This window comes from Mesoplodon mirus (assembly GCF_964341445.2).
Source record: "Mesoplodon mirus genome assembly, chromosome: 4".
Lineage (NCBI taxonomy): Eukaryota > Metazoa > Chordata > Mammalia > Artiodactyla > Ziphiidae > Mesoplodon > Mesoplodon mirus.
The window spans coordinates 125771731-125795401 of NC_138979.1; the positions used below are offsets into that span (position 1 = coordinate 125771731).

A 23671-nucleotide genomic window follows, 5' to 3' on the forward strand; every position below is an offset into this window, starting at 1 on the left:
TTGACAAAGCTTAGAGAGCAATACTGTGTTATATATATAATATTCTGAATACCTTTCTATGTGTTTAAATTATCATGTAATATTTAATAAGACAGATTGAAAAAAAGTTACCCCAAAGAAGGTATGGGAGGAAAACTAGAAAGAAAATGCCAGAATTATTTTATGTCTACTCTGTACCAGAGCAAACCGAGTAGGAAATGGAGTGGTATAGGATTATTTACATGAATACTAAAATGACCAAGGATTATGATAGGCATACCGTGGGAGAGAATGAACCAAGAGCTAAAATCTTCAAAAAATGAGGGAGAATGAGTCTGGGCAGTATGTACATGACAGCCACAAGTAGAGATACTATGTGGTAAATGCTGGTGACAAGCTGGGGTTTTTTTTGGGGGGAATGATCATCTAGAAGGAACAAGGGGGACATGGAGCATACCTACTCCATGACAAGGCTCAGTGGGAGTAGGGGTGCAAAGGAAGCAGAGTCCTAGGGGAGAGCAATGTTCCCTTTAGAACAAGAAAGTTAAGGGAACATTTCAGAGAAGAAGGTGATGATATAGTAGATTTTGCTGATGACCATGAGTTTTAGAAGGCTTTCAATAAATGAGTGCGTATGAATGGATTAATGAAAAGTGAGATTTAAAATGTATCTAATGATTGTGTAAGCCCTACATGAAATGTAAAGTGCTACATAAATGGAAGGCATCATTCCTATCTATTAATATGCCTCGATTGAGGAAACTTCATTCTGTGTTCATGGTTTTCTTCACATTAATTTGTACTTTCTAAATTGACAATATTCTTTTCCAGCCTTATTCATTTTTTTCCCCTTATGGTTCCTCTTACACTCCCTAGGCATCTTTTCTAAAATCTGTTTGGGGAGAGGAGAGAGAAATTATCCTTTTAAGCAAAACACCATCATGCAACTCTAATTGTATAATCTCCCATTATTTTGTCTGCCTTAAACATAAATATAATGATGACAGGAATTTTAGAGCTGGAAGATAACTTATTATTTTATTTGTTTATTTATTTATTTATATATTTATGGCTGCATTGGGTCTTCGTTGCTGCATGCAGGCTTTCTTTAGTTGAGGCGAGTGGGGGTTACTCTTTGTTGCGGTGTGTGGGCTTCTCATTGCGGTGGCTTCTCTTGTTGTGGAGCATGGGCTCTAGGTGCGTGGGCTTCAGTAGTTGTGGCATGTGGGCTTCAGTAGTTGTGGCTTGCGGGCTCAGTAGTTGCAGCATGCAGGCCCTAGAGCAGGTGGGCTTCAGTAGTTGTGGTGTGTGGGCTCAGTAGTTGTGGCGCACAGGCTTAGTTGCTCCAAGGCATGTGGGATCTTCCCGGACCAGGGCTAGAACCTGTGTCCCCTGAATTGGCAGGCGGATTCTTAACCACTGCGCCACCAGGGAAGCCCCAGAAGAGAACTTAAAGATAACGTTAATACAAACTTCTCATTTTACAACTGACCAGAGACCGTGTGATTTGCCAAATTGAATTGTCTGATTACTAGCAGAACCAGGGCTAGAATCTATGCCTCCTCTCCAACTTCCTTCTGTTTTCCTTTAAACAGCAGAAACACAGAAAGCACCTGTTACAGGGGCACCGTATACTGGTAGTTGAGTGCAGGCTCTGATGTCAGACTACTCAAATTCAAATTTTAAATCTGCTATTTATTAGCTGTGTGGCCTTGACCAAGTAAGCTAACTGCTCTGAGCTTCAGTTTCCACATGTACAAAATGGAAGGCATAATTTTATATCTACTTCATAGAGTTGTTATAAGGATTAAATGAATTAATGTACTTAAAGCATGTAACAGTGCTTGGCCATAGTGACCAGAAATCTAAGCGATTGTTACTATTTAGCACATACTCTGCTAGCTGCTGATATAACAGAGATGAACAGAAGCCAGGGATTTTATCCACAGCTGTCTTTGTTTGGTCTGGTGTTTAATAAACCAAAGCAAACCAAAACAACAGCAAAAAAAAATGCACTTGAGATAATGTTTACAAATCTGCTTATTTCACATAGAGATCTAAATTTCCAGTTTCTCTTGAAAACTGGAAGGTCTGACATCTAGGCCAGAATTCTGATGTAGCAATGATTGGTTGGAGCTAAAAGCAGCTACCCTGCTTTAGTCCACACCACTCACATAATGTACGTGCATGTACTCACATGCTTGCCTCCGAAATTGCATCCCAGACCTAAGACAGTCCCTGTTCTCAAGGAATTCACAATCCAATAGGTGAAATGCATCTGCTAAACAATTCACAATACAGTTTGACAGAAACAAGTACAAAGTTGCAAAGTACAAAGTATAGTAGCAGCCTGAAAGAACAGGAGTGTGTACTGAATGGTGGAGGTGCTGCTGGTGATGAATGTTGTCAAGAAAGTGGCTTTGAAAAAAAGGAGTGGAAGAGGGTTGCAGAGAGAATAGGATATGCAAAAACATTGAAATGGGAAACAATTTGTGTGTTTATCAATTGAGGAGTTCAGTTTTGGAGACTACAGTAAGAAGAGTAGGCTGACAAGTAGGCTAACACTAGATAATAAAAGCCCCATAATTTGGATTTAAGCCACGAGATGGATAGCCCTTGAAATGTTTTCTGTCATTAAATTCCAAATCTAACTTTAATGCATTTATGCTTGGATACCCTTACCATTCTCTATCAAATGTCTTTGGGCCTTCCTTGTGTTTGAGAAATGCTGTACAACCCACAATATCCTATGAAATCTCTGTCAATAGCAAATTGCCACTTCAGGAAGAAGCCCTGTCTATATAATTGATAAAATACCGTTTTTAGGTTTGTCTGCAAGTAAAGTTTCCTCATCTGTAAAATGGGTATAATAATAGCAACTACCTCAGGGCTATTAAATTGAGAATTTAACTCAATATAACTCATTTAAAGAACTTACCAGGGTACCTGATATAGAGTAAAATGGTCAATTAGTATGTTATTATGATTATATTTAATGCGTTTTCCTTGTCTATCATCCCTACCATTGAGAAAATATAACATTTCATTAAGTCAAATATGTATTTTTCTTTGAAAACTGAAGTTAAGATTGGTAGCATTTTCAGGCTGCAAATGGTAAAAAATAATGCAAAACATACTAGAGAAAAGTGCCAAGATAAAACTTCCTTTCCTTCCACATTATGGATTGCAAACGTTTCAAGAACAATTTAAAGACTTCTGTGCAATATAGAAAGCGCAAGTTGCCTGCAGAAATTAATTAAATAATTGTTTATTAGTGGTAAATAAAAGTGCTTAGGTAAAGAGACATTTCTCCAGCTCCCGTATCCTTAAAGAGGAGGAAGAAACCTCAGGCAAAAGACCTTTTCGTATGACAGAAACATCTTGGATGGCCTGGGAGCTCAATCACTTGGCGGGAAAAGAATAAATACAGACCAAATTCTCAGAGTCTGTTTCTGTTTAGTTTATAAACTGCGATCGACTCTGGTAGCTTTCGTGCCTTGTGGGACTTGAAGTCCAGAGGGGAGAAGTGATCTGGATGGACTGTTGAAGCTTGGAAGCCGGCGGCCCCTGCAGGTCTGAGCAGTAAGGACTACAACTCCCGACACATACCGCGAGGCCGCGCCGTAATTACCGGCAACCAACCGGACCCGACCAGGACAAGCCCCAGCCCCAGGCTCGGAGGACCGCCTCCACCAATGGCAGAGCTCCCAGCGCAAAGCCTGTGGGTTAGGTTGTGAGGCTCCGGCGGGGGCGGGGAGGAGCCGAGGGGGTTCAGAAAAAGCTCGGCCGCTGGGTGGGTCGGGGCGTTCGGCGCGCCCTTCACTGAAGCGGCGGTGGCCGGGCTGGGCGCCGGGAGTGGGAAGCGACGGCGCGGCTGGAAAATGCCAGTCCATTCCCGAGGGGATAAGAAGGAGACGAACCATCACGATGAGATGGAGGTGGACTACGCCGAAAACGAGGGGAGCAGCTCCGAGGACGAGGACACCGAGAGCTCGTCGGTCTCCGAGGATGGAGATAGCTCAGGTACGCGACCCAGCGGGCTGGGACCCCGAGTCCTCGCGCCAGGCTAGCGACAGGCCGCTCTCCGCACGCCGGGCAGCTGCGTCCTGCTGGGAGAACGGGGAGGGGAGAGAGGGAAGGGGCGGAGACTGGCTCCCAGCTCTCCGTGGCACCCGGACTGTTCGCTGGGCGCTGCCCGGCTCCTGGCGGGACCCGGTTGGCGGGGCGGGGCGGGGCAGGGCCCGGGCCTGGACTCGCCCAGCTCCCGTACGCTACGCGGTCCTGCTCGCGGTCCGCCCCGCCCTTGGGACCTCAGGGTAGTGCCCGGGGCTATCCGGAGCGAGGAATGTGCCGTATCTTCTCTGGGAGACCCTGCAAATGCCTTCTCTCCCCAGACCACCGACTTCTTACTTTGCACCTTTGCAACCCTTACTTGTCAACGTGGGTGGGTTGTCGGAGCCGAGGGTAGATTTGTACTGGCTCTTGGCTGGTTTAGAATTTATTAATCTCAGCTTCCAAGTCAGCGTGTCAGTCAGCACTTGATATTAGTGCTCTTTCGAGGGGCTGACGTGGGAGCTGGACCGTTCACAGCATCTCTCTGCACTTGTCAAGACTAAGAAGAGCCTAACATCGGGGGTGATTGGGGATCTTCATATGCTTATAAATTGGCTGATTTTTGGCAACTTTGAAATTCTCCAAATCTTTTCTTTCCTGCAATCTTTTCTAACTTTGGGCTATTTTAGTTTTGTTTTTTGTTTTTTCGGGGGGGAGGTGGGGTGGGGTAGAGGAGAGCAGGTTAACACCACAAGTGAATTTTTGCAAACTTTTAGTAATGGTTATTTTTATTTTTATTTTTTTTGCGGTACGCGGGCCTCTCACTGTTGTGGCCTCTCCCGTTGCGGAGCACAGGCTCCGGACGCACAGGCTCAGCGGCCATGGCTCACGGGCCTAGCCGCTCTGAGGCATGTGGGATCTTCCCGGACCGGGGCACGAACCTGTGTCTCCTGCATCGGCAGGCGGACTCTCAACCACTGCGCCACCAGGGAAGCCCAATGGTTATTTTTTAAAAATGGAATTTGTGATTACCTGGATTCTTTTCCTTTTAACCATATGATAAAGATGAGACTTATTTCTTTGTCTTGTCCTGATTTTGGCCATGTGAAGCAAGGATCGATGACAGGTTGATGACAGTCTGTCAGCACCCTGACACCCTCTTTTCAGGTTTCCCTTTCAAAGGAAACCTCCATGGAAGTATGTAATTTCAGTCAATAAATCAACCACCCCAAAATAAGTATTTCTGAGTGACTTCCTGGTGCAGTACTGGGTTCTACTCATTGTGAGCTATAAATAGTTATAATCTGACTGCAATTAAAGAGCTGTCATAGGTCACTACTTGATTAAATTGCCAAACAAATGCTTAACTATAAACAATACTGTAGGAATTGAGGCAGAGGAAATCTTTTCTGTATAGGGTGGTCATTAAAGGCTAGATGAAGAAGGTGGATTTACCTAAATTACCTCGAAGAATGGGTAGAACTTGGATTGGAGTGGTAATGTTCAGGTGTTTCTATAGAACAGCGGTCCCCAACCTTTTTGGAACCAGGGACTTGTTTCGTGGAAGATAATTTTTCCACGGACTGGGGAGCGGGGGATGGTTTAGGGATGATTCAAGCCCATTACATTTATTGTACACTTTATTTCTATTATTATTACATTGTAATATATAATGAAATAATTATACAACTCACCATAATGCAGAGTCACTGGGAGCCCTGAGCTTGTTTTCCTGCAACTAGATGGTCCCATCTGGGGGTGATAGGAGACAGTGACACCTATAGTGTGTTGCTTATGTCCAGTCTACTCCGTGATCTCGTTTTGGCTGCTGTCACTGCAGAAAACCCTGCTTCATGAAGATAAGAGTTGGAAATGGAAGCAGGCTTTTCAGTACTTTTGTGACAATTTCAGGATATTCCGCCTTGACTTTAATCCAGAACGTATGGAGATTTGAAGTTGTCTCAAACGTACTTTTTTTTTTTTTTTTGCGGTACGTGGGCCTCTCACTGTTGTGGCCTCTTCCATTGCGGAGCACAGGCTCTGGACGCGCAGGCTCAGCGGCCATGGCTCACGGGCCCAGCCGCTCCGCGGCACGTGGGATCTTCCCGGACCGGGGCACGAACCCGTGTCCCCTGCATCGGCAGGTGGACTCTCAACCACTGCGCCACCAGGGAAGCCCTCAAACATACTTTTAAGGCCACCGTCATTGCGATCTCAAGCAGTTGATCCTCTTCTAGCACGGACAAAGTTGATTTCACCTGGCTTATTCACAAATGGGTCGCGGATCCATTTCTTCCCAGTTTTGGGGTCTTTTGTGGTTGGGAAGTAATGCTCAACTCTTTAGAAAGCTGAGATACGTGATCATGCACCAGCTGGGAGAAAGAAGGCCCTGGTTCACTCTCTTTCAAAATCTCTGCTAATGTTTGAAACATGTCAGAAATCCCATTGTTCACTCGTCGCCCCCATAATTCCAGTTTGGCTCTGAATGCAGCCACTTTATCTGCTGATTGAACACAGTTGTCGTTCTCCCCTGAAGTGACAGATTGAGTTCGTTGAGCAGGTTGAATATGTCACACAAGTAAGTTTTGCGACCCATTCTGTGTCACTGAAATGTGCTGCCATTGGTGAATGTTTTCCTAAAAGAAATCTCTGGAGCGGCTCTCATAACTCAAAAACTATGGCCAGTGATCTACCTTTAGAAAGCCATCTCACTTCTGTGTATAAGAGAAGACGTGTGTCCATCTCCTTAAAGAGCTGCGTGAACAGACATGAATTAAGGACATGTACTTTAATGTGGTTGATAATTTTAATCATATCCTGAAAAATGTTGTTAAGTTCAGGTGACATTTTTTGGCTAGCCAGCGTTTCTCTATGGATGACACAGTGCGTAGACTCACATTCAAAAGCAAACTCTTTGACCCGAGTAGTGAAACCAGAAAGCCATCCAGTCACGGCAGCCGCTCCGTCCATGTATATACTGACACGAAATGACCAATTCAGTTTTCCTGTTATGTAATCATTCAGAGACTTGAATAGTTCTGCAGCTGTGGTGTTGGTTGGCAACAAAAGTGCACATAACATATCCTCATGCACATCCTCCTGAAAAATATGTCGCACAAAAACAAGCATTGTTGCCTTGTCGATATTGGTAGATTCATCAACCTGGATTGTGTACCACGGTGACTCATTAATCCTCTGTAACAATTGTGCCTTGATATCCTGTGCTATTTCATCAATTCATCTAGTTATGGTGCTAGCCGGAAGAGGAACACATGCCACCTTTTGAACTGCATTCTCTCCTGAATGTTCACGACAAACGTCCTTAGCAGCAGGTAGGATCATCTCTTCACCAATAGTAAAGGGCTTCTTAGCTTTAGCAATGCGTTTAGCCACTAAGAATGATGCTGTCAGTGCAGGCACATTTGATGAAGTGGTGGCCTTCAGTAATTGCTTCTGTTCTTCGTGTTCATGTTGTTTTCTTCTGAAAAACTCCAAAGGCTTGTCTTTTAATGCAGGGTGCTTGGTGTCCATGTTGCAAAGCAGTTTTGAAGGTTTTATGGCTTTGTTGGATAGCCAGTCGCCACATATTATACAAAGTGGGCTTGGAAAATGTAAATCACCTGTTGCAACGAACCTATAATTTAAGTAGGACTCTTGGTATCTCCTTTTAAACCCAGCTTTCTTTTTGTTGGTAGTCTTAGAGTCTTCTGCTGTCTCATCATTGGGTCTTTCTCCCTTTTCAAAGAAGCTCTTCAGCGATATTTGTTTCTTACTCATTTTGGCTAGGGTTAGCTTGTGGGCTTACCAAAACTGTGACTGAGACAAGTGTACAGTGTGGGAAAGAAGCATGGACGGAAGTGGTAAATAAAGTAATGGGTGGGCCATGCACAGACTAAAATAAGTGTCAGATTCTGACATAAAGCCTGCCACAAGATGCAGCTGTACAATTGAAGTACATCAACTCACTTGCCGCTATAAAGCCTGCCATCAGATGTAGCTTAATTGTCACTTGCCACTTACTGATAGGGTTTTTTAAAAAAAATTTTTTTAATTTTACTTATTTTTTGGCTGTGTTGGGTCTTCGTTACTGCACGCAGGCTTTCTCTAGTTGTGGCAAGTGGGGGCTATTCTTTATTGCAGTGCACAGGCTTCTCATTGCGGTGGCTTCTCTTGTTGCTGAGCACAGGCTCCAGGCGTGCGGGCTTCAGTAGTTGCAGCACTCGGGCTCAGTAGTTGTGGCATGCAGGCCCTAGAGCATGCGGGCTTCAGTAGTTGCAGTGTGTGGGCTCAGTAGTTGTGGCGTGCAGGCTCATTAGTTGTGGTGCATGGGCTTAGTTGCTCTGCAGCATGTGGAATCTTCCTGGACCAGGGATAGAACCCATGTCCCCTGCATTGACAGGCGGGTTCTTAACCACTGTGCCACCAGGGAAGTCCCACTGACAGGGTTTTGATATGAGTCTGCAAGCAATTGATTTATTATGGTCTCTGTGCAGTCAGGCCTCTGCTAATGGTAATCTGTATTTGCAGCCGCTCCCCCGTGCTAGCATCACTGCCTTAGCTCCACCTCAGATCATCAGGCATTAGATTCTCATAAGGAGTGCACAACCTAGATCCCTTGCATGCGCAGTTCACAGTAGGGTTTATGGTCCTATGAGAATCTAATACCGCTGCTGATTTGACAGGAGGTGGAGCTCAGGTGGTAATGCGAGCGATGGGGAGTGGCTGTAAATACAGATGAAGTTCTGCTTGCTCGCCTGCCACTCACCTCCTGCTGTGGGGACCGGTTCCTAACGTGGTACCAGTCCATGGCCCTGGGGGGTTGGGGACCCCTGCTATAGAAGGAGGGATATAAGAAAAAGTGCAAAGGCCAGAGCTTAAGGCTTATTCAAAAAAGTGAGAAAACCAGTTTGGTTGGGAGAAGGATTTGAGCTAGAAAAGGAAAAGATATAGATGTGAAAGATTTCAAAAAAAGCAGGAAGTGGGATTGATGACTACAAGTTTAGTCAAGGTAAGAAGAAAAACCCAGATACAAGGAGGATGGTGGTAGCATGAACAGAAATAGAAAAGTAAAAGATTTGAGATGAAGGTGGAAGATAGAGTATTACAGACATGTTATTTTTGAGGTCCTGTTGGTATATTTAAGTCAGAGTGCCCAACTGACAGGTGGAAATGTGGCATTGGGACCTGCCTGGTATGGGAAGCATAATTTGGAAGTCATCTGCCTAGTCATGAAAATAGGTGAGATTTCAAAAGTGAGGAATACAGAGAAAGAACATATATACTATATGTGAATACATTTCCTAGATCTGTAAAACATTTTACCTTCAAGTGTTCTTTGTTTTCTTTTGTAATTTTAATTTTTAAGGGAGCTAGGATCTCGCAATATGACATCTATTTACTAAAATTCTGCCTCTCTAATTTTTATGTTGACCCTTGTGATTTTTCAGTTTTTTATTCTATCCCAGAAAATAATGAACAACTTAATTTGTGAAAAATGTAATAATAATTTGAACTACAAGTCAAATTTTTTAAGTGCAAAGAAATTATTTAAATAAATTTTGCAGTTTTGCATGTTGTGAAAGCATTTCTTTTCTACCATATGTCTTGCACGTTAAACTTCCACAGTTTATTCTTCTCCAATCTTGGTACTAGGTCGGTCCTAAGGCTACAGAAAAACTATCCAGAGATATTGGGGAGTGAGTCATCTTGAGGGACCACGTTTTAAATAGCCAAGGAATAAGCTATTAGGAGCCAGAATAATTTTAATCTGTTTCAGAAAAGTTAAAAAAAAATTGTATACTTCCTCACTATTCGAAGATAACTGAACATAATTTAACTCTTTCTCATAGTTTGACCTTTATTTGATGATAATCAATATGCACATCATTTTGAGCTTCAGTTATTCTGATATTGTCAACTGTATGTGATGTAAAAATAGAAGATATGAAATATAGGACAGAGCTGGTAACTAACAGTTGCTTTCCTTGAAAAGTTTGCTTGTTTTTCTCCTCATTTTCCTCTTTCGCACTGACTTACAGTAATTTGGGGAGAGGGGTCAACGGGAATATAAGAGTAGGAGACCAAGATATTCTGTGGTAAACATAATGAGATTAGTCTTCTTTTTTATTTGACTGGCAAATCATCTTTGTGAGCAGTGCTGAAAGAATAATTCCATAAGTGTTTTTGAGCAATATTAACCTTTAAAGGACATAATCATCTTGGTGCTTAAGTTCTCGTGATTTGGTGGAAAACAGACCAAAAGTGGGTTAATTACTTCATAGTCACAGTTTAATGTCGGCCCTTTAAAATGATTTAAAAATGAATAAAAATAAGAAGGTCTAGAGACTGTTATAGTTTTAATTCACTTGTATTTTACGTTAAAATCTATAGTGGAAATTATTTTTGGTAAATATGTATTTTAAGGCTGAATATAGGCCTTGCATATCTAACTTCATATTTCAGTTGTTTTCTTTTTTTTTACCATTTGAATTAACATTCAGATATATTTGGAACATAAAATTAATTTTATCTTTGATATTTGCCTTTTACTAACAGAAATGGATGATGAAGACTGTGAAAGAAGAAGAATGGAATGTTTAGATGAAATGTCCAATCTTGAAAAACAGTTTACCGATCTCAAGGATCAGTAAGTAGTGACTTCAGAAGGTCATTGTCACCGAATCTTAACCTTGTCACGTGTACAGTAGCATAAGAGAAATTATATTCACTCTAAACTATTTTCCTTTTCGTATTTTATGGGACTGACTGATCTGAAAAAGGCTTCGACTGTTGTTTGCCTGCTGAAGACCTCATTAACTAATCAAGGGTTTTGAGGCTGTTTTTTGGGGGGATATAATAAGATTTTTATGTGGGGTTGGTCATGAAAATGTTTTCCTGGGTTTTTGCACCCTTGATTCTAATCTGCTTCATTTATTCTTTTGTTAAATAATTGGATAAAGATAGCATTTTAAAATTGTGAGAATAAGAGAGATATTTCCCAAAGATGGCATAGTGATTTTTGTTTATATCTTAACATTGGGTAATATATACATTATGTGTTTTCACATGCATTATTTAGTTTGCTTCTCTGTAAGGTTGGGAGATAGATAGTCTTATCGCTAATTTACCCGTGAGAAGATTGATGCTCAGAGAGGTTAAGTGATTTGTTCATAGTTCTTGAGAAAGTGATAAATTAAGCCAGGCTTTCTGCCTCCTAGTGCAGAAAGTGCTATGGTGTCCCTTTCACTAAGGCACATTACTTTGGAGGAACTGTAGTGGAACAGAAAGAGCATAGGCTCTGAATCCAGGCTTTCTGGACAGATTTCAAAAGTATAATAAGAGATTCTTTATTATCTACTGTAAACATTGAATGAGCAGTATGTAAAATTCTCAGCCATTTGTCTGGCATGTAGTAAGTGTTTATTAGATACTATTTTTCCCCCCTCCTTATAATGCCAGAACTCTTATGTAAAGTTGGTAACGCAAGAATGGGCCCCAGTGATTTGAGAGAACAGAATAGATGCAGATGCAGATTTAAAAAAATCTTAAAGGTGAGCTTTCAGTTTGGAACTTGCTGGCAAGGTTATGGGGCATGCTACATTTTAGGAACTGTAAATGAAAGAGAGAAAGACACCTTAACTTATTCAGAAGCTGGCTCTTCAGTTTATGAATCCTTCGTGATTTTGCTGCTTATTCCTTTTCTCCTACTTCTTCCCTAGAGAGGCCCAAAGAAGAGATGAAAGCCCATTTAATATCTGAAATTGCCAGACTAAAATAAGACAGATTTGGTTACCATATGAATCCTGCTGGATTTATGCCATTTCTGGTCTTAACTTTCATTGGTATTAGAGATGAATATATAGATAATGTTCCATGCTAGTGCACCAAATTAATATAAGCAATCCAAAATAATCCAAAGTTTAAAATTTTGGCTTTAAAAATGATATTTTCTTGTTCTAAAGATTTACATTATTAATTTGAAATTAAAATTAGTTTGGATCCCCAGGAATCCATTATTTGGGCAACACGGAGAGTTCATTCAGTTCATTTGGGATCATTCTGGAAAAGAGGAAGCAAATTTGTATTTTTGTATTTTAGCACAAGTAATCCGTGAATGAATAATTCTTAAACAATTATTTAAGATATACCTATTGAGCTTTTAAAGTGCCTTTTATGGTTATCCAAGAAATGAAAATTGCTGTAAAGCTCTAGTATAATATATTACATAGGAGAACTTTGCACCTAGTGAGTCATTTGGTCTAATCTTTTTCACCTTGGGGCAGGCAATTGTCTTGATTATTACTTTCTCATGGCTCACTATGACCACCAGCCAGTTCCCCCTACCAGCTTTATTCATTTCTGAAAGTGTTAAACGTAGACCCATTACCACTATTTAATAGGATTCTTTCTCAAGGAATTGGAATCTATGGAATCTATTGGAAATATGTTTTAGAAAAGAAAAATCTTGGCACCAGGTTTATAATTATTTTTTTGTCTTGCCCCATTGCTTTGTTTTTTATTTTTATTTTGTCATACTGTGTATCTCTGTAAGCTGTCTCAAATCCTCTTTGGAAGAGGTGGGAAATATAATAATAATAATAATCATAGTAACAAATATCCTGTGTTGCCTGTTCTGCTACTACAGGGCACAGTAGCACTCCATTCCTAAGGCAGAAAATCCACAATTTGCAGTTTGTAAAGTGGTGGAAGGTGAGTTCTTCCACCTCCTTAAAAAGATAGAGGAACTTGTGCCATCCAAGTTTCCATTCATTTCAGCGTTCAACATCCAACAAACATTAATTGAGCTTCTATTCTGCGAATAGTATTGTGGTTGCTGCTGAGGGACTAATGATCCTTGCCTTTGATGAGTTTATACTTGGATTCCAAGGCTGTAGAAATTATACTGATTTTGCGGAATCTATTCTTTTAAAAGTGAACTAACTGAATATCGTTCATTCACATATCCTCTTCATTCAAGATGTTCACCTATTCAGGATACCTTATCAATATTTTGTATGAGTTTGATGTTTTTCAGGGACAGTCATCTTTTTTATCAGATTTTTAGCATTTTGCCTAAAGTTGTATTTATAACTTCAAAAACTATAAGTATCGTGTTGTACTTTTCTGACTTTACACATTGTATGTTGCGTTTTAGAAAAATTTAACCCAGATGTGATAATGTATTATTTTGGCAGTTAATTCAGATAATTTTTCCCTTTTGTTTAAAAAAAAAAGAATAGTTATTGTATTAACACTCAAATTTGCTTTATTCCTTTAGAATCATTGTATAAATCTCTATGCTAATTATAATGACCTATAGTAGACAGTTAATATTAGTTGCCTTAACTGTATTGGTTTATATTTTCAAGAGGAAAGAGCGGAATTTTATATGAAAGCCAGGTATCATCATGTTTTCAATAGCCAACTGCTATTTATACGAACACCTACAAGCATAAGCAGTGGTTTCTTTTCTAAGTTACTAGATGCCATCCTTGTGATGTATATGACATATTCTTCACCTATGATGAAGTAATAAATGGCAAAAAAAGTTTACAAAACGATCTTAAATTGTTTGTCTGCTTTGAAAATTTAGGATACCCTTGAAATGTCACAAAACCAGGGTTAAAAGTGCCCTTCATAAAGAATGACAATTTAAACATTTTCCTGTTAAAAAAGAGTTAGTTCTGTCCTGCAGGATTATTGCTAAAAATAAACATTGAGTTGTCTCACATACTGTCTTTGATAATCAAGCTAAAGGTATTGGGATGACAGCTGGTAAATTAGGAGTATTTGTATGTGGACTCATAAATAGAGCAACAGGGATTCCTTGCCCCACTTTTCACTTCCCCATCTATTGAGCAACTCATATTGTTATAGCTTCTTCATTTGCAGTCTAGAAGAACTGAGTATGCCAGATCACAAGTTCTCTAGCCATTGGTTTTACCTTCATCACTCTACTTCCTCTTTGTTCTTTCAAAAATCAAGTAGGCTGAATATTGTAATACTGACTGCTTTTCAGGAAACTTGGAGAGGAGACAGGGAATTATTTATTTTTGACAGCTAGTAATGCCTGTATCTAAATTATTCAAAATGATTTTTTTTTAAACTCAGTGTTTATTTGACCTTTTCTCTTAGAATTGATTTATTCTGCAGTTAAAACAAAAACATCTAGAGCGACCAAAAGTGGTTATTTCAGTTGTATTTTTTTGTATTGTAAGTTAACCATTAAATAGTGATCTATCTAAAAAATAGAAAGATACTTCTTTGTGATTATGTGCATAAAGTCAAATAATGTAACTGCATTCTTCTCTTCATTTGAGAGCAAGGCAAAAATACATTTGGTAGGCTATTAGAATATGAATGATATTAAGAAGAGAATGTATAGAAATGGTAAATTGTTAGCCTTTGTTGGGCTTTTAAAATTAATATCTTAATTTTTGCTTTGTTAAGACTTTATAAAGAACGATTAAGTCAGGTGGATGCAAAACTACAAGAAGTCATAGCTGGAAAAGCACCAGAATATTTGGAACCACTGGCAACTTTACAAGAAAATATGCAAATTCGTACAAAGGTAGCAGGTAGGAAAGTGAAACATCTTTTCCATATAGTAGAATATGAACTCTTCAATAGACTTAAAAGGTGTTTATCAAGTGAGCGGTTGTTGTTAATGGAAGTACAACTGTATTTACGTTGACCAGAGTATTTCACTGTCGGTCAGCCCACAGTTATTTATTAAATGCCTCATGCTTTTCTCTGCTACTGTAGGGGCTTGAAAAAAGAAAAAAAGCCCTCACATTGCTCACAGTGTTGTTGAGAGGGTACGTCCACATGTGAAACAATTAGAAAACATGATATTTTCATTAAGAGATACTGTTACTATTGCAGTTTAATTTCCTATTAAGGTTCAATTTAAGTCCTCAGTATTTTTCCTCTGTAAGAGTGATAAGGATTTTTTATTTGTAAAAACATTTTTTAAATGTTTGATCAGGCTATTAAAGAACAGAGAATTAGCCTTCAAACCTACAGTTTAGACATGAGTTTTTATTTTGATAAGTTTGATGACTCATTTGTGGCTGTGAATAAATGAAGATGTACTATATTTGTGTGGTTAAATTTCAGTCTTCTGTTTGTAACTGGGATCTGGCCTCAGAATTGTGTCCTACCACGCATAAAAAGGGATATATCTATTTGAAGGTCACTTAATGATTTTTCATAGTCGAACTAAAAACTGAAATTTAATTAATGGAGATGCTGATTGTTTTCTTTTTGAGGGACACTAGTTGATCCTCATGTACCTGTTATATAATACCTAAGGCATTGTTGATAATAGGTTCTCTTTGTACTAAATCCATCTTAAACCAAATTTTATTCTTGAGTGCTTAATATTAAGTATGTAGATGATGTGATGCTTAATCTGCTGTCTTTGCATATTGGCTTAGCACACCCTTAAAAGTAAACATGTCCTTAATTTTCCTGGACATTCTAAAAGCACTAAGTGAGACTTAGTGGATGTTTAGGAAATATTACTTCAGTGAATTATTCACTTTTCTGTTAGGCAGCCTCCTTTACTTTTTGACTGTACAAAAAGTGGTGTGTGTGAATGTGTTGCTGATGGCATAGTTCCAGATATCTGTCCCTTGCCTTTTCTATACAAGAAACAGAATTACATTTCTAGGGGCAACTATGGCATAGAGTTAAGCATATACATCTAGACCTCTTTGTTTGCCATTTCTGTGATGGCATGTTTGCATGACCATGGTGCCTATTTTATGCTGTTGTCTTGGTACCTCTAAGTTAAACTCACTTGAGCATCCATTCTCTAGGTAAAACCCTGTTAGGAGCACTGAAACCTCATATCAGTTTATAAATTTTGTTATATTAGTTTCTACATTTAATCCTCTTGGAAGCTTTGGACTCTGAACATAAATAATAGTTAAAAACTAGTGGTTTTGATGGTTATGGTATCCAGTTGTTACTTTGAGTATATATGATTAAGAAACCAGAGCTTATTGACTCTGTTTCCCTTATGAATCCCAAGAGATTGTTTTTCATAGGTGAGGAGTTTTATTTTCATTTTAATCATTCTCTATCAAACATTTAGGAGTATTCTTTAGAAAAATGGGTAAGAACTAAAAATTGCAGTGTAGTTTTTTTCTAGCACTTAAACTCTTATTAGTTTTCTAGTCTTCTTTGATATATATTTTAACTGAGCCTTTTATTTTTAGTTTTTAAAGGTAAAGTTAGACACACTTGCCAATTTCTTCTTGATTCATCTTATAAAATAGTTAGGACAGAATTCCTGTAGGGAAGTGATGTTGAAACTCCTTATTGCTAACATAATCAGAGTAATTGTGTTTGGTTGCAGGAATCTATAGAGAGCTCTGCTTAGAATCTGTAAAGAACAAATATGAATGTGAAATTCAAGCTTCTCGCCAGCATTGTGAGGTACTGTTATTTTGCTTAACTTTTAAGCTGATTTCAACTCTTCAAGTCTTATGAGTACAGCAGTTAAAATAGTAAATAAACTAAATGAAACAAAATTAAATAGTACTTTAACTCAGCACTTGTACGATTTTTTTTTTTAAATACAGTTGCACTGGAAGCTTGTCCTATTGGAAATAGGACACAAACAAGGGACCATAGCAAAGAACTAAGTGATATAATTTTAGAAGTTTTGCAACTGTTACCTTAAAAAGACTTTAATGATTATGTCATCTGGCATCACTGAAAATAGTATAATTAGTATAATATTCAAGGCTCAAAAAATGTATATCCAGTAGTACAGTTAGAATGTTGGGCTATATTAATTTCTCAATCTCTAGATCTGTTTCCACACCTTAGGGCAAAATTCTCTATGGGGAAAAAATAAATTCTGTATGTTGTGTTTATTTTGAATAGCGTTTGAAAACATAGTGCTGATTTTGCAGATAACTTTTCATAAAACCTAGACAAGATCATAAATATACTAGTGAAAATAAGAGGACGTGTTCTATGATGATTCTTATCTTACTTTAATGTACCATATCTTTATAAATCATTAAAATACTAAGAATATATAGGTATAAAAATGATGGAGCTTGTTATTTCCTTTTCTTGGTTATAATTGAGGTGAAACATCTTTTGGTGTGTACTGGCTGCTTGGATTTTCTTTCCTAAGAAGTGCCTGTTCATATCTTTCGCCTTTACTTTGGGCTTTTATTCATTTCCTCATTGACTGTAGAAGTTCTTTATATATTCTGGATACAAATGCATTGCTGGTTATTTGCTTTGCAAATATTTTTACCCAGGCAATGGAATATCTTTTCACTTTTTCTGATGACCTTATGAACAAAATTTTACATTTTAATGTAGTTGAATTTATCATCTTTCCTTTATGATAGATGCTTTTTGTGTCTTCCCCACTTTGAGGTAAAATGATGTATTTTCTTTTAAAAGTTGAAATTTTGCTTTTTAACAGTTAGATTGCTAAACTGCCTTTAATTAATTTTTATGTGTAGTTAAAGTATGGCTCTAATTTTACTTTTTTGCATATGGATAGGTAATTCTCAACACTATTTATTATATTCTTCATTGTTTTCCCACTAATCAGCAATCCCATCTCTTTTTTATATCAAATATCCACATATGTGCTAGCTTGTTTTTAGCTGTTTTTCATTTGTTCCATTTCATTTGTTTGGCTCTTTCTGCACCAGTGTCACAGCATCATTTTTTACAGCTTTCAGTCTAGCAAGTCTTAGTAACTCAATACCCTAATAATTTTATCTTGCTCTTTTCCTTCTTACAGTTGTTATTGTTAATTTTTTTTTGTTTTTTTAGTAACAACTTTTAAAAAATTGCTTTTTATTTTCTGCTGCTGCATAGAAAAGTAATTTGTATATTGATATTATATCCAATCTTATCTACCTCTCTTAATTCTAATAATTTAATTACAGATTCTTAGATTGTCCATGTAGATAATAATGTCATTTGTAATAATAGCAACTTTTTTCTTTTTTCTTCCTTTCTGATCTCTTTTTTAAAAAATTTTATTTATTTTTGGCTGTGTTGGGTCTTCGTTGTTGCACGCGGGCTTTCTCTAGTTGCGGTGAGTGGGGGCTACTCTTTGTTGTGGTGTGCGGGCTTCTCATTGTGGTGGCCTCTCGTTGTGGAGCACGGGCCTATAGGCATGCAGGCTTCAGTAGGTGCAGCACGGTGGGCTCAGTAGTTGCGATGTGCAGGCTCTAGGGCGCACAGGCTGTGGTAGTTGTGGCTCTCGGGCTCTAGAACACAGGTTCAGTAGTTGTGGCACATGGGCTTAGTTGCTCTGGGTCTGGGATCTTCCCGGACCAGGGATCAAACCCATGTCCCCTGCAATGGAAGGTGGATTCTTAACCACTGCACCACCAGGGAAGTCCTCTGATCTCTTCTTATTTGTTTTACTTGTCTTAATGGCACTGATAAAACCTCTAGTACATGTTGGAATAGAAGCTGTGAAAGCCGGTCATTACTGTGTTTTTGATTTTAAGGTACTGCTTCTAATGGTTTTCCAATTAGTATGATACTTGCTGTTTGGTTTTAATAAATACTCTTTTTATCAAGTTAAGGAAATTTATTTCTTTTTTTCTAAAAATTTTCCCATAAATATTGTTAGAGTTTATTAAATACTTTGTCTGCATCTGTTGAATTAGTCATTTTTTGCACTTAAATTATTAATGTATTTTCTAATGTTAAACTGTCCTTGGATTCCTGGAATGATTATTTTTCTTGTGCATTACAAGATTCAGTTTGCTGATATTTTGTTTAGAAGCTTCATTTCTATGTTAATAAGTGAGATTTAATTTTTAATTCTTAGACTGTCTTTGATTCCAAGATTCATAAAATAAGTTAGGAATATTCCATATTTTTCTCTTCTATAGAAGTATATATTTAACATTGCAATCTTCAGTTCCATGAGTGCTTAGTACATCTTGTCTTTATGATGCATTTTTGAAAACAATCTCATAGTAGGGTTGCAAGAAGGTACAAAAGAACTTTTTTGGTGAACATGAGAATGAGTTGGCAACATGATGCTCCATAACCCCTGAATACTGTAATGAATATTTCAAACAAATGAGGGATGTTCTCTTACATAACCACACTAAAATCATCAAAATCAGGAAATGTACACTGATATTGTTATTACCATCTAATCTTCTGACTCTATTTAAGTTTTAGCAGTTTTCCCTATAGCAGTCTTTATAGCAAAGAGATCCAGTTCAGGATCACACATTATCTTTGTCATTGCATTTAATTGTCTTTTTAGTCTCCTTCAGTGTGGAACAATACCTCAGTCTTCCCTTGGTTTTTTAATGATCTTTACATTTTTGAAAATTTCAGGCCAGTTATATTATAGAATGTTCCTCAATTTTGAGTTGGTCTGCTGTTTCTTCATGATTAGAACCAGGTTTTGTATCTTTGGTAGAAGCATCACAGCAATGATGCTGTGTTCTTCTCATTGAATTCTAACAGGCAGTGCACAATTTTGATATGTACCATGATAGGTTATGTACATTCTGATCACTTGGTTTAAGTGATGTCTTCTAGGTTTTTCTAAGTATACTTAACTTTTTCTCATTGTGATTAGTAAGTATTTAGTGGAGAAGTACTTTGAAACTGCAAATATCTCATTCCTCATAACACTTTCAATTTATTCAGTTATTTATTTATATAAGTATATGCATTGTTTCCTCACTTTTTTTTTGTCTGCTTCATCTTTCAATTACTGAGGGAGGTGAGCAGAATTTCTCTCTGTGATGGTGGATTTGTTAATACCACCTTGTATTTATTTCTTTTATTTTCTTTTTGATATTAGTTTTCTTTCATTTCCTAAGAAAATTCACATACTGTTCTTTTCAATATAGTAAAGTCATTCATAATTTGAGATCTGGAGGCCAAAGGTGCTAATGATGAGATGCCTCACAATGCCTGTCCACTGTCTCAGGTTCCTTTGGTCAAAAAGGATTGTACAGTCCCAGAGACACTGTAATGCTCATGATTTCAGAGCACCCAGTTGAAACTTATCTCCCATGGAATTTCTTTCATCTTTTTCTTTGTTTTGTTTTACTTTTTTCCTTTTTTCCTCTGTCTTCCTTCCTCTCTTCCTTCTTTCCTTCCTTCTTCCCTTCCTTCCTTCCTCCCTTTCTTCCTTCCTTCCTTCCTCCCCCCAACCCTCTCTCTCTCTTTCTTTCTCTCTTTTTTAAATTAGGGTAAGAACACTTAACATGAGATCTACCTTCTTAACAAATGTTAATGTGTAATATAGTACTGTTAGCTCTAGGCACATTGTTGCACATTGTTGTACAACAGATCTCTAGAACTTAACCACCACAGATAACTGAAACTTTATACCCATTGAACAACAACTCCCTGTTTCCCCTTCCCCATAGCCCCTGACAACCACCATTCTATTCTCTGCTTCTATGTGTTTGACTAGTTTATATATCTCATATAATTGATATCATGTGATCTTTGTCCTTAAGTGACTGGCTTATTTCACTTAGCATAATGTCCTCAAGGTTCTTCCATGTTGTAGCATATGGCAGGGTTTCCTTCTTTTTTTTTAAAGAATGAATAATACTTCATTGTGTGTATATATCACATTTTCTTTATCCATTCATCCTTCAGTGTACATTTAGGTTGTTTTTCACATTTGGTTATTGTGAATAATGCTGCAATGAACACAGGAGTGCAAATATCTTTTCAAGACCCTGATTTCAGTTCTTTTAGGTATATACTCAGAAGCAGGATTGATGGACCATATGGTAGTTCTATTTTTAGTGTTTTTGGGGAACCTCCATACTGTTTTTCACAGTGACCACACCATTTTACATTTCCACAAACTGTGCACAAAGGTTCCAATTTTTCCATATCCTCACCAACACTTATTATCTTTTGTTTTTTGAATATAGGCATCCTAACCAGGTATTAAGTGACATCTCATTGTCATTTTGATTTGCATTTTTTTATATTAGTTTCTGCTTTACAACAAAGTGAATCAGTCATACATATACATCTGTTCCCACATCCCTTCCCTCATGCATCTCCCTCCCTCCCACCCTCCCCATCCCACCCCTCCAGGCGGTCACAAAGCACCGAGCTGATCTCCCTGTGCTCTGCGGCTGCTTCCCACTATCTATCTACCTTACGTTTGGTACTGTATATATGTCCATGCCTCTCTTTCGCTTTGTCACAGTTTACCCTTCCCCCTCCCCATATCCTCAAGTCCATTCTCAAGTAGGTCTGTGTCTTTATTCCCGTTTTACCCCTAGGTTCTTCATGACATTTTTTAAAAATTCCATATATATGTGTTAGCATATGGTATTTGTCTTTCTCTTTCTGACTTACTTCACTCTGTATGACAGACTCTAGGTCTATCCACCTCATTACAAATAGCTCAGTTTTGTTTCTTTTTATGGCTGAGTAATATTCCATTGTATATATGTGCCACATCTTCTTTATCCATTCATCCGATGATGGACACTTAGGTTGTTTCCATCTCCGGGCTATTGTGAATAGAACTGCAATGAACATTTTGGTACATGTCTCTTTTTGAATTATGGTTTTCTCAGGGTATATGCCTAGTAGTGGGATTGCTGGGTCATATGGTAGTTCTATTTTTAGTTTTTTAAGGAACCTCCATACTGTTCTCCATAGTGGCTGTACCAATTCACATTCCCACCAGCAGTACAAGAGTGTTCCCTTTTCTCCACACCCTCTCCAGCATTAATTGTTTCTAGATTTCTTGATGATGGCCATTCTGACTGGTGTGAGATGATATCTCATTGTAGTTTTGATTTGCATTTCTCTAATGATTAATGATGTTGAGCATTCTTTCATGTGTTTGTTGGCAATCTGTATATCTTCTTTGGAGAAATGCCTATTTAAGTCTTCTGCCCATTTTTGGATTGGGTTGTTTGTTTTTTTGCTATTGAGCTGCATGAGCTGTTTATAAATTTTGGAGATTAATCCTTTGTCAGTTGCTTCATTTGCAAATATCTTCTCCCATTCTGAGGGTTGTCTTTTGGTCTTGTTTATGGTTTCCTTTGCTGTGCAAAAGCTTTGAAGTTTCATTAGGTCCCATTTGTTTATCTTTGTTTTTATTTCCATTTTTCTAGGAGGTGGGTCCAAAAGGATCTTGCTGTGATTTATGTCATAGAGTGTTCTGCCTATGTTTTCCTCTAAGAGTTTGATAGTTTCTGGCCTTACATTTAGGTCTTTAATCCATTTTGAGCTTATTTTTGTGTATAGTGTTAGGGAATGATCTAATCTCATACTTTTACATGTCCCTGTCCAGTTTTCCCAGCACCACTTATTGAAGAGGCTGTCCTTTCTCCACTGTACATTCCTGCCTCCTTTATCAAAGATAAGTTGACCATATGTGCGTGGGTTTATCTCTGGGCTTTCTATCCTGTTCCATTGATCTATCTTTCTGTTTTTGTGCCAGTACCACACTGTCTTGATTACTGTAGCTTTGTAGTATAGTCTGAAGTCAGGGAGCCTGATTCCTCCAGCTCCGTTTTTCGTTCTCAAGATTGCTTTGGCTATTCGGGGTCTTTTGTTTTTCCAAACAAATTGTGAAATTTTTTGTTCTAGTTCTGTGAAAAATGCCGGTGGTAGTTTGATAGGGATTGCATTGAATCTGTAGATTGCTTTGGATAGTAGAGTCATTTTCACAATATTGATTCTTCCAATCCAGGAGCATGGTATATCTCTCCATCTATTTGTATCATCTTTAATTTCTTTCATCAGTGTCTCATAATTTTCTGCATACAGGTCTTTTGTCTCCTTAGGTAGGTTTATTCCTAGACACTTTATTCTTTTTGTTGCAATGGTAAATGGGTGTGTTTTCTTGATTTCATCTTCAGATTTTTCATCATTATTGTACAGGAATGCCAGAGATTTCTGTGCATTAATTTTGTATCCTGCTACTTTACCAAATTCATTGTTTAGCTCTAGTAGTTTTCTTGTAGCATCTTTAGGATTCTCTATGTATAGTATCATGTCATCTGCAAACAGTGACAGCTTTACTTCTTCTTTTCCAATTTGGATTCCTTTTATTTCCTTTTCTTCTCTGATTGCTGTGGCTAAAACTTTCAAAACTAAGTTGAATAAGAGTGGTGAGAGTGGGCAGCCTTGTCTTGTTCCTGATCTTAGTGGAAATGGTTTCAGTTTTTCACCATTGAGGACAATGTTGGCTGTGGGTTTGTCATATATGGCCTTTATTATGTTGAGGAAAGTTCCCTCTATGCCTACTTTCTGCAGGGTTTTTATCATAAATGGGTGTTGAATTTTGTCGAAAGCTTTCTCTGCATCTATTGAGATGATCATATGGTTTTTCTCCTTCAATTTGTTAATATGGTGTATCACATTGATTGATTTATTTGCATATATTGAAGAATCCTTGCATTCCTGGAATAAACCCCACTTGATCATGGTGTATGATCCTTTTAATGTGCTGTTGGATTCTGTTTGCTAGTATTTTGTTGAGGATTTTTGCATCTATGTTCATCAGTGATATTGGCCTGTAGTTTTCTTTCTTTGTGACATCCTTGCCTGGCTTTGGTATCAAGGTGATGGTGGCCTCGTAGAATGAGTTTGGGAGTGTTCCTTCCTCTGAAATTGT

The 23671-nt window shown here is 38.1% G+C and overlaps 1 protein-coding gene across 1 annotated transcript in view; it reads left to right on the plus strand.

Moving 5' to 3' along the window:
* The first annotated feature begins 3670 nt into the window (after positions 1-3670).
* BRMS1L (BRMS1 like transcriptional repressor) overlaps positions 3671-23671 on the plus strand; it is a 46181-nt gene continuing 26180 nt past the window's right edge. Inside the window, exons 1-4 of the mRNA XM_082619230.1 lie at positions 3671-4002; positions 10588-10678; positions 14482-14609; positions 16397-16476. Of these exons, the coding sequence (XP_082475356.1) occupies positions 3861-4002; positions 10588-10678; positions 14482-14609; positions 16397-16476 (441 nt within the window). The 5' untranslated portion in view covers positions 3671-3860. The remainder of the gene's footprint in view (positions 4003-10587; positions 10679-14481; positions 14610-16396; positions 16477-23671) is intronic.